Source organism: Marmota marmota, unplaced genomic scaffold, assembly GCF_001458135.2.
Source record: "Marmota marmota marmota unplaced genomic scaffold, marMar, whole genome shotgun sequence".
Lineage (NCBI taxonomy): Eukaryota > Metazoa > Chordata > Mammalia > Rodentia > Sciuridae > Marmota > Marmota marmota.
In genome coordinates this window covers 23,394,115-23,412,021 of record NW_026000142.1, presented here as the reverse complement: position 1 = coordinate 23,412,021, position 17,907 = coordinate 23,394,115, and the positions used below count along the sequence as shown (strand labels likewise).

The window sequence follows — 17,907 nt, the reverse complement described above, 5'->3', positions numbered from 1 at the left end:
ACTTCTAGAACTAGTAAATGAATTCAGCAAAGTAGCAGGATATAAAATCAACACCCATAAATCAAAGGCATTTCTGTATATCAGTGACAAAGCCTCTGAGAAGGAAATGAGGAAAACTACACCATTTCACAATAACCTCAAAAAAAAAAAGATACTTGGGAACCAACTTAGCGAAAGAGGTGAAAAACCTATACAATGAAAACTATAGAACCCTATAGAAAGAAATCAAAGATGACCTTGGATAGACAAAATTAATATCAAAATGACCATACTACCAAAAGCACTATAAGATTTAATGCAATTCTGATCAAAATCCCAATGGCATTCCTCATAGAAAGAGAAAAAATAATCATGAAATTTATCTGGAAAAATAAGAGACCCAGAATAGCTAAAGCAATCCTTAAGAGGAAGAGTGAAGCAGGTGGCATCGCTATACCAGACCTTAAACTATACTACAGAGCAATAGTAACAAAAACAGCATGGTATTGGCACGAAAACAGATTGGTAGACCAATGGTACAGAATAGAGGACACAGAGACTAATCCACAAAATTACAATTATCTTGTATTAGACAAAAGTGCCAAAAACATGCACTGGAGAAAAGATAGCATCTTTAACAAATGGTGCTGGGAAAACTGGAAATTCATATGCAACAAAATGAAATTAAACCTTTATCTCTCACCAGGCACAAAATTCAACTCAAAACGGACCAAGAACCTAGGAATTAAACCAGAGACTCTCCGTCTAATAGAAGAAAAAGTAGGCCCTAATCTTCATCACGTGGGATTAGGCCTCGACTTCCTTAATAAGACTCCTATAGTGCAAGAATTAAAACCAAGAATCAATAAATGGGATTCAAACTAAAAAGTTTCTTCTCAGTAAAAGAAATAATCTATGAGGTGAATAGAGAGCCTACATCTTGGGAGCAAATTCTTACCCCTTACACATCAGATAGAGCACTAATCTCTAGGGTATATAAAGAACTCATTTGACCCAGCTATCCCTCTCCTCAGATTATACCCAAAGGACTTAAAAACAGTATACTTATAGGGACACAGCCACATCAATGTCTATAGCAGCACAATTCACAATAGCTAAACTATGGAACCAACCTAGATGCCCTTCAATAGATGAATGGATAAAAAAAAAAGTGGCATATATACACAATGGAATTTTACTTAGCAATAAAAGAGAATAAAATCATGGCATTTGCAGGTAAATGGATGGTGCTGGAGAAGATAATGTTAAGTGAAGTTAGCCATTATCCTCCAAAACAAATGCTGAATGTTTTCTCTGATATAAGGAGGCTAACTCATAGTGGGGTAGGGAGGGGGAACATGGGAGGAATAAATGAATTCTAGATAGGGAAGAAGGGAGGGAGGGACAGGGAGGAGGCAGGGGATTAGCAAGGATGGTGGAATGTGATGGACTCATTATCCAAATGTATGAAGACACGAACTGGGTATCAACCTATTTTATATACAAACAGAGATATGAAAAATTGTGGTATATATGTGTAATAAGAATTGTAATGCAAAAAACAAAGTACATGTATAAAGACATGAATTGGTATGAACATACTTTATATACAAAGATACGAAAAATTGTGCTCTATATGTTAATAAGAATTGTAATGCATTCCGCTGTCCTGTATTTAAAAAAATAAAATCAATTAAACAAACAAACAAAAACAGAGATCCTGAGGCCATAGCACCAGCAATTCTGAGGCAGTCAAGGGTGTAGCCTAGGCAGTAGGACTTTTCAAAGCTTTGTAAATGCTTCTCAGCAAACAGGGCTGAGAATCACCTTAGCACCATGAGCCCCATTCTGGCTGTAGGATACTCAGCTCATCACCCACACTGTGGCTTAAACACAGGTTAACTGGCATGGCCCTAGACCCTAGACAGAGATGAGAATGGCTTCAAGAACCCTTTGACAGAGACAACTGACTGGATTGGAGGACAAAGGTGATGGAGAAGTCAAATGATGATTTAAAGGTTTTCTAGTTTGGTTGGTTAGGTGATGGTGACCTCCCAACCAAGACAGGAAATATGGTAGAACAAGGTTCGTAAGAAAAGATCAGTTTGGAACACTTTGGTGCCGAGATTTCTTTGGGGCATTCAAGTGGTGACATGACAGCAAGTTTACCTACCTGAGGGCCTGTGCAATCAAGTAAGTCACATATCAGATGCCATGAAGTACAGAAGAGGCCACAACAGGCATAGGTCTGGATGAACTCATCCGGGAACCAACATTTGGAAAGAATGAGTCAAAAAAGAGCCAAGAACAAAATATGGGAAGTGATATTATTCAAAGAATGGATGGAAGGAGAGAATTCAGCAAATGAGGTAGAAGAGGAAAATGGCAGAGATGTTATAACAGAAACAGATGAACATGTCCATGGGGTCATGGAGGCTCCAAGAGGAAAGGGCCACATCTCAGTTTAGGAATGAAGATTTCTGATGAGTAGGAGGTCTTTGATGACTTGGCGAGGGCAATTTCAGAAAAAAGTATTGTTGGAAGAAGGATAACAGTTAAAGCATCCCAACCTCGGCACAACTGAAGTATACAGTATGTGTGTTTGAACATGTGCACATGCTGTCACACACACGCATGCACAGTGAACTCAAGGGGCACTATGGGAGGACACATAGAATCTAAATAGTTAAGTTGTCCTTGTCTCCTTCTAACAACTATTTCATATCTGGGTAGTGTTTAAAGTTCATTCACATTTGTGCTTCACCAATTCAATAGCTGCAACACATGAAAATAACACAGAAAATGTGGAGTTAAGCCAAAGAGTGCAGGTTGGTTTTTAGAGCTGGAAGCGCATAGTGCCATTCCTGCATAGGGTATGGAATGGCACAAAATAGGATGCAAAGGACTGAAAGTATTAGATATTGAGGGCAAAATTACCATACCCAAAGGTTCACAGCTGGGCGCTCTAGTATGAGTGGTCTATGCAATGAGGTGGCCTGCCTTAAGAAGGTGCAATCCTGTGTCCATGTCTATCTAGGCACTGCCCTTCATCCCTACTGTGTCCCCCACCTACCTTGGGCTTCTATCCCAAGTGGGTACCCTAAAACACAGGGCTTTACCTGATGAGGAGAAGCCTGTCCTTTTCAGATGGATGGTCATCCAGCCACTGGGAGAAGCGTGCATGGGACCATTCTGCCCTCTGCAGGGTCAAAACACAATTAGAGAAGAGTATGAATACATTCTTCAACAAATGGTGGTAAATGCCGGTTCAAAAATCACTCTTAGGGGCTGGACTTATAGCTCAATGACAGTGTGCTTGCCTAGCATGTGTGAGGCACAGGGTTCAATCCTCAGCACCACATAAAGATAAATAAAGGTATTGTGTCCATCTATAACTTTAAAAAAAATCAAAAATTAAAACAATAAATAAATAAATAAATAAATAAATAAATAAAGCACTCTTGGGGATTTTCAAGGTGAAATTCCCTCACACACCTGCCTGACGGAAGCTTGTAAAAGGTGGCACAGGCTTTAGGCACCTTCCTAACTCCCGAGAGCCTTCAGAACTTCCCACTTGATGGTGGGAGAGCAAAGAAAATGGGGCCTCCATCCAATAAAGTTTATGAACATAAACTACTTGTGACATCATTATTTAAAGGGCTAATTCTGGATTCAATCGATAATTTTTTTAAAAAAAATATTTTCTAGTTTGTTAAGTTGCTCAATATTCACAAATTAACAGGGAAGACTCACAAGAGGGTTTTGGCTTTGCTGTATTACCTGGAAAGGAGATTTCAGCTCAGCAGGTGCTCTTGTGAACAAAAACTGAATAATGATGCTGAATGGAATAATGTCCCCCAGTGCAGGACTATTAGCTACATGTTCACTTGTCTGGAAGAGCAATGGTCTAGAAGACGAAAAGCCACAAGTTAATTCATGCCATTCCACATCAAAACAGGTAATGTGGTAGAAGAATCATCACACTTAAATATCAATATTCTTCCTAAACTGGCTATTGAAGGATGATTATCCAATTTTGTAATGCCCCATTCAACCCTAAGACCCACCACACATACACATGCACACGCTCTAGGGTGGCTGATACATCTTTCAAATCTTTCCTTCCTTGATTCTTGATTCCTTGATTAATGGATCTGAAGTAACTTCCAGTTGACTCAGCAAAATCCCCTCCTAAAGTTCATTTAATTAATAGGCTGAAATCAAATAAAGCACCAAATCAAGTCTTTAAATTATAACATTGTTTTTTAAATTTATATATGACCGCAGAATGCATTACAATTCTTATTACACATATAGAGCACAATTTTTCATATCTCTGGATGTATACAAAGTATATTCACCCCAATTCGTGATAACTAACATGTTCTTACCTTGGTCAACCCTTTCAGCTTTCATTTCCCATAGAATACTTCTTTGGACTATAATCCATTAAGTATACGTGTTTATTTCTACACATCTCAAAATGGTAACTATGTTTTGCATATACCAAGTTATTACCTTGCCAACCAACTGCAGCTCCTTTCTCATACACTATAGCTCTGGGTCTCACCATTATGATTTTATAGGAGAAGTGTGCAGCTGATCCACTGCAGTGATGCACACTACAGCCATGCAGCACTGAGGAGGGAGGATCACTTGAGCCCACCAGTTTGAGACCAGCCTGGGCAAAATAGTGATCTCCTGTCTCAAAGTATGAAAAATAAAATAACAAAAAAAGGCTATAAAGAATTATTTGAAACTGTTATTGTTCCCTCCCTGGCTTTGAGCTTTCTTGGACAAGAGCTAATAACTACAAGCTGAGCTTTGGAAGCTCAAAGTTGAAAAGTGAGCTGGCAGCAATATATCTTGATATTTCTTCCTTTTTTTACACTAATAAGGTTTATGTCAAGAGTGCTCTTAACAGTTGCTTCTCATTGGATCCAGAATATTATTAGGAAAAAATGTCTTTATGTTAACTATTCTGTAAGTACAATCTATCTCTGATAAGGATTTTTCTAATTTCAACTGCTTTATCAAATAACATCATTTCATCATTTATTCTCTTTAGTTACTGAGAAAATATTTCAGCTCACTTATACTGGCTCTCACCAGAAAGCCAGAATGATCCAAGTTCTATGGGAATGTGATCAAGGTCTTCCTGTGGTCACATCTGTCAAATCATTTCAGTGTTCCATGATGTGGAGCTTTGGGTCATCATCAAGCACCTAATTAGGTATGAAAAGTTACTGAGGGATTTTCAGTTTCAACCACAGGTATCCCTTTAAGTCCTTCTCTGTGTGGATGACACTGTCTTCATGTAGGGGAAAGATTCCATCATCATCATCAGTATCAGCGGCAGCAGAAATAGCTAACATACGTAGGTAGCACTTACAACATGTCAAACACAGATTAAAAGCTGTGTAGAGGGTTAGACAGAAAGCAAGATAGCAGAATAGGTCCCAGGATTCACTATGTTCCTCTCACAAAGTCCACCTAGCAACTATCCTCAGAAGAGAACACTTTTGTGAAAACCCCCAAACTCAGGAATAAGACTGATATACCCACGTGGATTACAGAACCATATATAAACTATGCTAGAAAGTTAAGAGGTACGGTTCTACTTTGAATGCCTCACTCCTCCCTGCCCTGGCACAGCACCATAGAAGATTTCCTGGCCCACAGTTTCTGGGCTGGAGAAGACCCAGAAGTAGACATCCAGCTTCCCCAGAATTCTGAGATGCTTTGCAGAAGCCTACTTCAATCTTGCCTCATAGGGAACAATGGGACAGGATTCCCTGGTGTCAAGTAGAAACAAAGAATGGTAGGGGAGGGCACACAGCAACCAGCATGCAGATCTGGAGCAGAAGTGGTGCCTGATGAGTGAAACCACTCCATGACAGTTTACTTACAAAGCTGAGCAAATTGCTCCTAGAATCCCATTGAAAAGTTCAAGCTGGCTTGAGTACGTAGGGAGCTGTAGTGGGACTGCCCAGCTTCAGAACTCACCTCAAGACCCCACCTACGCAGAGAGTGCATATCTATGCAGTATAGGGGCTAGACTTGTCTGAACTGGCTCCACCCAACCTCAGAGTCCACTCATTTAGGGCAATGATTCTGCTTAAACTCAGATCTCTGCCTACAGTCCTACTCAAGTGCGCACAATTCAAATAACAATACTGTCTAACCAGGAAATATACCCTGCAACTCTGCCAGATCAGAGGTGATTGCAGTACCCAGCCAATGGTTCTACCTAACTGCAGGGCCAAGCCATTGGTACTGCCAGACAACAGAGCCCAGCAGCAACTCTGCTTGTTCTCAGGGTCAGTATCAGCTGGCCCGCCCAGAATAACAGGCTGTACTAAATAGTAAAGTTCTACCTATGCCAAAAGAATAGCTATGAAAGCCAGAAGAGGTGGCTGTCTCTTCATGCAGATATCAGTTCAAGGATACAAGGGTTACTAAAAATCAGGGAATCATGATACAACCAAAAGAAACTAAGAAAGCTCTAATAAGGGATCCTAAAGAAATGGAAATAACTGACAAAGCATTCAGAACAATCTCGTTGAGGAAGTTCAGCAAACTCTAAGAATATATACATGAAAAATTAAATTAAATTTGGAAAACAATACATATACAAGATAAAATTTTGACAAAGAAAAAGAATAAAAAATTTAAAAACTAGATATGAAAAATACAATGACTAAGCTGAAAAATTCGACAGCTTCAATAGCAGGTATAATCAAGCATAAAATCAGAGCTTAAAGACAGAATATTTTAATTCCAGTTGGAGGAGCAAAAAGCAATAAGAAAGAAAAAGAATAAATAAAATTTTAGAGGAATTATAGACACTACCCAGAGAACTAAGATCTGCATAATTCAGTAAAAAAAGAAAGAAGAAGAAGAGGGAGGGGGAGGAGGAGGAGGAGGAGGAGGATGAGGGGGAAGGTAGTCAGAAATAATAAAGAAACGACAGTGCCAAATTTCCCAAATCTGGGAAAATATGTCAACATCTAAGTACAGAAAGCAAACAAATCTGCAATCAAATTCAACCCAAAGAAGAGTTTACAAAACCACATAACAAACTATTTAAAGACAAAAATTTTAGGGACTGTGGATGTGGCTCTGTGGTAGAGTGCTTGCCTAGTGTGCATGATCCCTGAATTCAATTCGGAGGGTGTGGGGGGTTTCTAGAAGCAGCAAGAGATAAGAAACATCACACACAAGAGGATCCCACCAGGACTATCGAAATATTTAACTTTCTCTTAAGAGCTGATATATATCTTCCTTTTTGATACTGACAGCTCAGTTTGTTTCTTTTTTATCTTTGGCTTTAGGAATTTTAAAGCCAAATTTGACACTTATGTTTCAATGAAGTTAGTTTTATGGTTTCAATATTCATGTTTTTCTTTCCTTTCTTCCAGTGTTTTCTTAATATAAACTACAAATGGAAAGAAAGGCAAGTAAGGAAAGAAGGGCAAAAAGGGAAAGAGGACAAAAGACAGGGAGAGAGGAACAAGCTGGACACATATGCATGGAACATGCCCTGTCTAGCAGCCTGGCACATACAGAAGCTGTCTCATAAAAACATCTGCATAAGCCTAGGCTGGTAAAATTCAGCTCATTTTAAAATGGGACCTTATGCTCAATCATCAGTCCCTTTGGAGTTCTGAGACAGAAACTATTTAGACAATACTAAATCTTTCCCACTGGCCACCCTAACAGAACTGCCAAAAGAACCATGAAAGCAAAACAGAACTTGATTCTGAATTATACACTGCTGATATAATTACTAGTAAACATCTAATGTGTAGACATTTTATTCCTGATGTTGGTTTTAAGAGGCTGAAAGAATATAACTCGCACCCACCCTTCTCCCTGATTCCAGATAGGATTTTAAAACCGGCAAGTTAAAAAATAAATCATCATTTGAAGTGCTTTATGAAGTAAAAGAAAATTACAGTAATCTAAAAAGCAGTTATCCCAAATGCCACCATATCATTCTTAGAAAATAACATTCTAATTATAGCATCACTATCAAGGTTAAATTTTATAGTCAGAAAGTAGTATTAATTAAGTAGAGTATTAGGTCCCTTAGAAAAACTGTATTTCTGTCAGGAAAATTCACATTAAGTGACTGACAACTGTGTAGTCATCAGTTTTCTGACAGTTGGTTAAGGTCAATCATAAAGTGAAGCAAGACAAAAGTCCTGCTACTCCTACATCCACAACACCCAACATCATTGGTGGCCCCTTTCATACTACCTGCCATGCCTTCATAACCTCTTGGTGAGGGGCCTAATAAAGCAATAAAACCACTGAACATGTGCATTGAGCTCTATAAATAGTACAGAAGTGGAAAGGTAGGGAAGGAAACATGATTCCACTTGGGGGTCAGTTGGCCATCTTCCTTCCATAGAACACAAACTTTAGGGAGGCCTGGTTTGGGACTTGAGGGGCTTTGTGGACCCTAGGAGAGAATGATATAGACTAATGCTTTGGGGTAAACAAGGACTTGATGCAGAGAAGTGAGAATGGTTCCTTTTTTGGAGTCTCGTTCTCTATCCCAGCAGACCAGAAAGAAAGGTTTTTAGACAGATGCTCTCTAGCAATAAAAAACACACTTGACTGAACGTTCCTGTGCACTGTCCTGGAGTTTGCACGTGGTAGTGAAGAGTGAGATGAGGCATCTCAGCAGCAGGAATTGCCATAGATTCTCTTAAAAATGTTTCCACATTTTCCTAGTTGGTTATAAACTTTCAAATGTTGTTCCATGACAAATGCAAGTGAAAACAAATGGGAATTTCTGGAATAAAATGTAAGGTCACAAACACAGGTTTTGAAATCAGGCAGTTTTAAGCCTGAAATAGGACTTTGGGATACTCCTGCTTTTTGGCTGTGCAGTGCTGGCTACTTCCCCGTCTTAAGTTTCAACTGCCTCACACAGATTGCTCCTGATTCATAAATGCAATGAGGATACACAAGGAATATCAGCAAAACACCCAATATAGGCTTGGCATATAGTCAATAATTAAATTATGGTTGTGAGAAATAATAAACATGATAATAAACTCAATATTCACCCCTTCATGTTTAGCTAAGCACCCCCTGCACTATAAAAGCAGCAGCAGAGGATAACGAAAACAACCTAAATCTGAGGTGGTGGCTGAGCTGAAATCTAAAACACGGAGTTAGGAATCCAGAAACCTCAGGGCAGTGGTTATTTCAGAGAATAGATTAAGGGGTCCGGATACACAAGTGGAAAAAAAGAACAGAACATTAAGAAGGTGGCCTTTTTTTCCAGTTCTACAAAAATTCAAACACAGAGGTCTGGAATTTCAAGGAGCATCTGTATCATCCACACAAACTGTAGACCTGGAAAACCCTCACCTCTCCTACAATGAAAAGCAACTGACATGAACACCCCCATCTGGTTACTAATCAGGTTACTGGCTTCTTTTTTCTACTGCTCTTCATGTTAAAAGCTCCATCTTTTCTTTTTTCTTTTTTTTTTGTACTGGGCACTAAACTCAGGGGCACCAGACCACTGAACCATATCCCCAGCCCTATTTTGTATTTTATCTAGAGACAGGATCTTACTGAGTTGCTTAGTACCTTGCTTTTGCAGAGGCTGGTTTGAACTCATGATTCTGCAGTCTCAGCTTCCTGAGCTGCTGGGATTACAGAAGTGTGCCACCGCGCCCAGCTAAAAGCTCTATCTTAACAGAGCCCCTGTCCTGACAATTTTCATCACTCTGTCATTAACCTGGATGGTAATGAGGCTTTCAGCTGAGCAGGCTGTGGACATCCTCAGGACAAATTGCCCCTTCAGGAGCAAAGGTGGTAGGGCCTGCCTGAAGGCAGAATCTGTGTCTCTAAGCTGGTGAAGGGCACTTGGACTTATGTGTCTTTAGCATCACACAGATCTGCACTGACAATGTCAAAGGTCAGAGCTTTAAGGCTTGTGGACAGGGTGAGTGAAGGTACCAGCCACATGACATCTGCTCAAGGATCATCATGCTGTAGAGAGATAGCAAGGAGGCAATCTCTGCAGCTCTGACTTGGGTATCTTGTGTAGAATACAAATTACCCAAAGGCAAATCACTAATGTCAGCACTTTTCTGAGGCAGCATTCTGTCCTTAGTATGAAAAGGTTCTTGTTGCCTGAAGAACTCTAATGTAAACTAACAAAATATAAATATATACAATAAATTTGCCAGCTTAATTAAAAAGTCCACTGATATTACAGTCAAAAACAGAGGGCCCTGAGGTAAATAGCTGCATGGTGAAGGAAGGGAGCCTGTTAAGGAGTATGAGTGGGGTACAGCTGGAGGCAGGTGCTGTGGCCAGCACACCACCCTCCTCTGCAGAAGCCCCTTGCCTTCCCTCGCAGCCACTGCATCTAATTCAGACTGAGGTCTTCTGTGTTCCCATAACATGCTGGGTTTTGCTGTTTGGCTTGCCCTAGCCTTATTGGGTAATGATTTAGTATATTTTATATTATTCTTAAGTCCCTTTGTTATTTTTAAGTGGTAGAGACAATGGAAGAAGAATTTCAAAATAAAATGTGTCAACTTTTCTGAGTACAAAAAGTAAAAAAACTGAGGCAGAAAATTTGAGAAATAAAGAAAAATCACTAATGACAATCTTACTATCCAAAGATAATATTTTGATATTTAATTCCTTTTGGCTTTTATTCTCCATACAATATACACTATCATTTAAAATATAGTAGGGATCATATCACGTATCACACTTAGTACTCCGTTTTTCATTTAGTGATGCATTAGAGATTATTTTCATATTACTGATATTAAAAGACAACATAATTGTTAATTGCTGAATATATCTGATCTTATTAATGGTACATATTTTATTTAGCCAATCTCCTACTGTCTTCCATGAAGTTGTTTTTGGTGTCATTCAAAGCCTTTGACAGGGATTCATGAATGAGAGCCAAAGTGTAATATGCATATGGTCAGTGGATGATGCCTATGCCTCCTCCATAGCCCACAGAATCGATGGAAGAAAAGCACTAATTAATAAGAGAGGGCTCTTCCACTGCACTACTTAGGACTAATTTTGGAAGAGTTAAATCTCTAATAAGTTTTTGTGGATATGCAGAATAGAGGCTTAATTAGATTAATTAGATTATTAGAACAAAGGGTGTTCTGTACTGATTTCCTCCTTTCTGAAAGGGATCTGGTAGACCCCACACATGGGTAAGCTTTTCCAAGTCAATTCTCTTCTAAAGGCAACTCAGAAAAATCTGGTAGAGCCACAGCTTGCCCAATGACAACACAAGGTAGGGGCATATGTCCACAGCTTTCCTCTTCTCAAGCAATGGGACTTAACTTATTCTTTATAGAGTAAGGGCTATTTGAACACCCTAATAAACTATGCTTTCACTTTTTCTCGATCAAGTTGATAAAATAGTTGTCCCAGTCCCATTAAATAACTGAGAAAGTGCTAGGAGCAATTCAGTAGATTTCTGCAGATTCAATAGGTCTGTAGGAATATTTTGGTACAGACTAATCTTTGTTGAAATTTTTCAATTAATTCAAGTTATGGAAGATACTCCACAGGTAGGATACAATTATCTTTGTGTTCCTGAGTCTTTAGGATCCAAAGGGCTACCTGCAGGGGAAATGCAGGGGTACCATAATCCCATAATGGGCATGCATCTTCATAGTCTACAGAAAGAAAAAAAAAATTCTGCTCTCTGTCAGTAGAACAATTACAGTTCAAGAATTAAGGGCCCTATGAAAAAGTTGAGTAACTCCTAGATGAAAACCATTAGTGAGCCATGAAACTAATTTTGTGAGTTAAAATAATCAAATGAAAAAGAAAGGTCAGAGAATATTGAAAAATGAAGCAAGGGCAATTACTGGTTCATGAAAACATACATGTGGGTATGCACATGTATGTACAATAGGTCTGAGTGTGCTTGCAGGTTTATATGTGAGTATATGCCAAATTACAATTTAAAAAGCTTCTTACCATGAGTAATGGTCACAAGTTTGAAACCCATCTAGACTGACCATTACTTCAGGAAAAAGTAGATATAAAAAATGGACAACTTTTAAATTTATACATTGATCAATGACTAATTTTTTATTCCATAAATAGGTACTAGAAGATGTCACCCAGACTTGAAGAATTTAAGAATCATTTCTCTCGTGAAAGAGTTGAGAGGGTTGACAGAAAAATTAATACTCTTTTAATATCCACACATGAAATAAACAACTAAACATAGGATTATCAAAAACAATAGCCTAACCTTAATACAGCAAAAAATCAACAGCTTTTTCATGCTTTTTTCAATAACTACTTGGCTAATATGTTAACCATACTTTAGTATATTAATCAACTCAGCCAGGGCAACATTTTATTACCCAGCTGGGATTGCTGTGTTACTATCTTACTCAAAGTAAATGACTTCACAGGAATTTTATTTTATTTTGTTAAATTTCTGTTTTAGATGTTGATGGACCTTTATTTTATTTATATGTGGTGTTGAGAACTGAACCTAGTGCCTCACACATGCTAGGCAAGCACTCTACCATTGAGCTACAACTCCAGCCCCCACAGGAGTTTTATTAAAGTTACTTTTATGGTACAGATGACTGATGGAGTGGTAACCTTGGGACCTCATGATCTTTTAACTCACCCATATTTATAGTGCAGAACTCTGTAACTTCAACAAAACAATTTAAATACTTTTTATAAAAATCTGAGCTGATCAAAAGAAGATATATAAAAATATTTGCTATCTGACTTCAAGTTGTCCCAACTTCAAGTTGTCTACCTCTGTACAAATGGGCAGTGATTTCTTCATTGAGGGAAAAGTAAAATTCAGGCTTGTGTTGACATTTTAAAAAAAGTATCTCTGTCAATTACCAACAGGTAAAGTGAAGCATCAGGTTCCCCTCTTGATCAACAATCTTGAATTCCTGTGTTTCTTACATTATGCTTGAATTTCCTACTGTAATATTTTGATGACATAAGAGAACAAAGAGATCATTTAAAGGAAACACTACTTTTTGATTAGTCTCCAATACTAAGTCAATCTTTAGAGAGCTGCATGCTGCACTCTATTACCTTTATAAAACTATATTCAGAGATCATTGTGGTCTTAGATATAATGGTTAGTTTGTATCAAGGCTTCCCATGTGACATGCTGTGCTCACAAAATTATAAATATATATTACGTTGATACTCTGAACCTTCAAGTTGGTCAAATTTTTGAGTGTAAATATTTTCTGTATGTGCCACGATGTAAAAAACATTGGGAAATTACATAAATAGCCATAAAAACAACATCTTCTCATCTTCTAAAATCTGCTATTGAAGACCTCAGTCATTAAGTTAGTCTATGTTACATAAAATCTAAACTAATAAAAGCCTAAGTGATCAGCAGCAAAAAGAGTTTTTTCCCTTTGAACTGGCATATTCTTAGATTATGACTATGAATTAACTTGTTTTTTTTTTTTTTAACTGATTTCTAGGAAGCTTCCAAAGATTGGTGCTCACTATAATAACCTAAGTTATCCAGTATACTTATAGCCATTCCCTGCAGTCTATCACTGAGTTCAGTTCTCTTAATACTTCATTCAATAGTTTTGGTTATATCCATATCATGAAATATAATCTATAATCTTTCAAAAAGTAGACTGGATTAAAAGTAATAAATGAACAAATGAAAATTTCAAAAAGAGATGTCTATATTATTATGCACTGCCTGGCTTTACTACTAAATACATTTTTCAACAATAGGAAACAAAAACAAAACAAAACAATTAAAACAACCTAGGAAGAGCATAAGAAAATTTACCAGCTCAATCTTGTGAATTGTACCTCAAAAAGAAAAAACATACCCACTAACTTATTAGTCATTTCATGTAATTATATATGGGGTTCTGATTTGAACAAAACTTCTAAGATGATTCATATCAATTTGCAATTATTATAGGTCAAAAATGACTGAATGATGAAAAATTTACATAGTTCAACCTGAATAACAAAAAAGGATTTATTTGTTAATAGGATATGACTGTAGTAACAAAGAATTGGTTCTCACCTGAATGATCTCAGCATTCGATAGGACTTCCCTAAATCAGATACTCGTCTGCAAAATGGACCCACGGCCAACTCCATCTGGAATATTAAAAGATACTCCATAGCTTTTTATGTAGAATCCTTAGGTGAATTTGGGACATAGCTGAATCACACGAAGTTGTAGCTTGCAGTAAACTTAATGTTACCTGGACCGTGAAGCCAGTTTTAAAAGACAATTAAAATTACTAAAAAGATAATAACTTAGATAAATTTTACATTACTAAAGGGGCCCAAGACAAGACAATTCCTTCACATGAATAGAAAACCTTTTTGTGTGTGTGTGGTTGTTAAATAAGGGAAGAAAGTTAAGGTCATTTTCTCCATTGAAATACTGGGAAAGAAAGTTTTCAAGACTGTGTGCCTATATTTTAAGTAGGTATGTCAAATCTTTTTTATAGTCAACAAAGAGAACTTTTATGAGTCAGTGTGGCCCAAGTCATTACAAGCTTTAACTCTAAAACTTTCTATAGTACATCTGTGTCAGAAATCCAAAACTATAGGTTTTAGTAGCATGACTATTAACAACTTTCTTAACCTCTCTCAGTCTCAGGTCTCTCTTCTACAAAATGAGATAATACCAACTACTTAACACCTGTTAATTATGCAAATTAAACAGACAATTCCACGAAGGTCTGCACGAAGGTCTGTGTGCATGGCATCTGAGTGCACGTTAAATGTCAGCAATTATCACTATTTAAAACATTTTTCCTCTCTTAAATTATTGGTAAATTCATCTGCTCCCTGACATAAAAATTTAGTAAATATTGGTTTCACTTCTCTTTATTTTCTTCCATTAAGTGGAAATTCTACTTATCATTACCTGGGCTATCTGTTCTTTATCTACCAAGTGCACATGCAAAGTTTTTACAGATGTGGCATTCAGGTGATAAACTGCTTCTTCCCTCTTACTATAAATTTGTACCCTGGCAAAGAACAGTTTAGAAAATGGCTGAGAATAAGCTGTTCCCTGGTAGAACAGCATCTTTATTCAAGAAACACATGGAAGAAAGTGAGCTCTCTGTTCTTCTGGTCATTCTTATGAAAACCTGTTCAAAATCTTCTTGCTATTTGTAATTAATCATTCCTTTGAGAAGCATGTTTGACTCCCTATTAATTGCTAGGTACTGAGCTACACATAGGAATAAAATGATGAATTTAATGAGATTATTTGCCTTAAGGAACTTTCAAATTTTGTGAAAAAAGTGACATTTAATTATTCAAACAATATAATGATCATTTAATAAAATCGAAAGAAAGGTATGTATATGTAGGCACATAACACACACATACACAGTCTTATGATTCTATTGAATAATCACTGTTTGAATAAATATATATATAGATATAAACATACATGTGCACACAACCATTATTTTAGGCAAAATTAAAGTGGTGGGTCAAAATATATAAACTGAATGTCAAGGAGAATTGGAGGGCAGTTTGACTGGAGATGAACAGTAGCCAAGTTAATTTCTCTGTTACTGTATAGAAGTCATGGAGTATACATTGTATACTCCATGTATACAATGTATATTGTACATGGTTGGAAAAAAGAAAAATATAAGGAAGAAAAAGCCAGAATTCTTGCTTCTTGCCAAAAACACAAAACAGAATAGATGTGAGCCAGCATTCTTGAATTTACTTGTTTCCTTCAGAATCCATCATTTACTTTACTATGAGGACAAATTAAAAAAAAAAAAAGATCATTATTTATCTTTGATTTGCTAATTCCATTCATAAACCTGTGTGAGTGAGTGTGTGTGTGTGTGTGTGTAAAAGCTTTTTTTTTTTTTTTAAAGGACAGGCTATGTGATTTATTTTTCATGAGATACTTGGTCATTTTTTTCCCCCCAATTACCCTAGTGGGTCACTGTCTTCAAAGATCAAACCAATCAATCTTTGGCCTAGCCCTTGAGCAGGACTAAATGTTAAAACAATTAAATGGCTAAGAAAAAGTTACTATATGAGGAAAATCGACCTCAAATGGCTGTGAAGTCTATGATGATACAGAAGATCTGTATGTCATAGGACAATTTCAAAATGTTACATGTTTAAAATACATTTTGCATTCACAAAAGGCCTCTAGAATACTGAAAATCATTTTCTTCTGCCAGAATTCCATTAAACAAATTTCATTAAATAAAGACCATGTTTAAAAGGGCAAGAGTGTTCGTTTTAGAGGAGGTGACTCTGCAATTAGCTATGGAAACAAAAATGGCATGTACAACTGCTACTCTCTAGCCCTCCTATTTGGGAGGAATGAGCACTCAGCTGCAGGTAGATGAACTAATTACTAGCTGTTCCTTATCCACCACAGACATTTGGTTAACCACAGGGCATCTCTGGATACTCCTAGAGCTCTCCTGCCCTGACACTGTTCATGAGAAGAAAAGGCAATAGGAATTAGAAAAGACATTAGAATTTAGAGCACCTTTGTTTTCTTTTCTCAATTTATATTTTTGGGAAAAGTGAGAGAGATAAAAATGTATATATACTTAAAGGGCACCAGAAGGCTATAAATAGAAACTGCTAGGAATACCACTAAATTATTTAATGCTAACTTCAATGGATGTCCTCTCCCTCAGGGAAGAAAAGAACAGTGGAGGGGGACTGTGTGCTTCAGAGGGCACTGTGGGCAAGTCTACAAAGATTCGGGAATCAGCAGAGCCCCAGGGCCTTGGACAAGCTCAATGCTTTCAGAACTGCTGTGTGATTAGTGTAGACACAGAGACCATGTGGTCACAGCAGGGAATTAATTACCTGTAGGAAGCCACCTCATGCCCATGACCTGGATTCCTAAGGGGGCGATATGCTGTGTACTTCCCTCACCATAAGCCCTCCAGATGGCACCCTCCAACTACTTTCTCTTTTCTGCATTGGTGCCAGTGAGAGGTTAGGATTATTTAAAAAGTCCTCAAATATACCAAATATGCCTTTGCTATAGGACATTATGCCAAATACCTGCATTCCCAAACCCACTTTACCAGGTCCTTCTTAAGCTCTTTCTGTTATTTATGTCAGAATACCAGGCACTTTTATCACAAGAATACTTTTCAAACCCATAGAGTATTTGTGTATTCTTGATTCCAGTGACCTCAGTGGCTTTGTTTAATTTTGAATACAAATTGATAGAACTTTCAATAATGAGGGTGTTAAAAGGGTTTCTAGTAGACAGTTAATGCTTGTCATGAATATAAATGTCGGGGTAATGCTATTTAAGTGTTTTGACTAAGCCTGGAAAAAAAAAAAAACTTCCAATTATGCACAATTCAGAAAAATGAGGCACAACATATAATTGTGTGGTGGCAAGAAAACAAACCAATGAAATGAAAACCCCAAATTCAAAATTTAATTTTTAAAAAAAGTGGGAATGGGGATCATAAAATCATCCCCCTTGTTGGACAACATTTGCCAAAGCTACTAGTCCTAAATATGATTATATATAATGGTGCTTCCACCTGACTTTCCTGTGCCCATGATCCATAGGACTGGAGCCATGCCCAAGGAAAGTGTTGGGACGTTTTGAAATTGGGACACATTGTATAACGGTGAGTTAAGGCATCTGCCTCTCAATACTATACAGACTGAGGCAACCAAAGGCCACTGAGGGATTGGAAAGCAGACTCTTAACACTGAGCAAATGCCGTATAAATAGATGCCTTTTCTACATTTAAGAAACAGAGAATAGAGCCTTTGAACATAAATTAGTAATAATCAGTGATGAATTTCATTTATTGTCATGGAAGGGAAAAATCTGGTTTACTGAGTAATGTGTCTTAAGAAAAAATAAATGCAAATAAAATTCTGAATAAT

General features: G+C 37.4%; 1 protein-coding gene across 5 annotated transcripts in view; it reads right to left on the bottom strand.

Moving 5' to 3' along the window:
- The window catches only part of Cog5 (component of oligomeric golgi complex 5), a 360,858-nt gene that overhangs the window by 29,919 nt on the left and 313,032 nt on the right, over positions 1-17,907 (bottom strand). For all 5 annotated transcript variants that reach the window (XM_015488339.2, XM_048786107.1, XM_048786106.1 and 2 more), the window contains 3 exons: positions 14,057-14,133; positions 3,760-3,886; positions 3,099-3,178 (listed from right to left, as the gene is read on the bottom strand). In XM_015488339.2, coding sequence (XP_015343825.1) covers positions 3,099-3,178; positions 3,760-3,886; positions 14,057-14,133 — 284 coding nt within the window. The remainder of the gene's footprint in view (positions 1-3,098; positions 3,179-3,759; positions 3,887-14,056; positions 14,134-17,907) is intronic.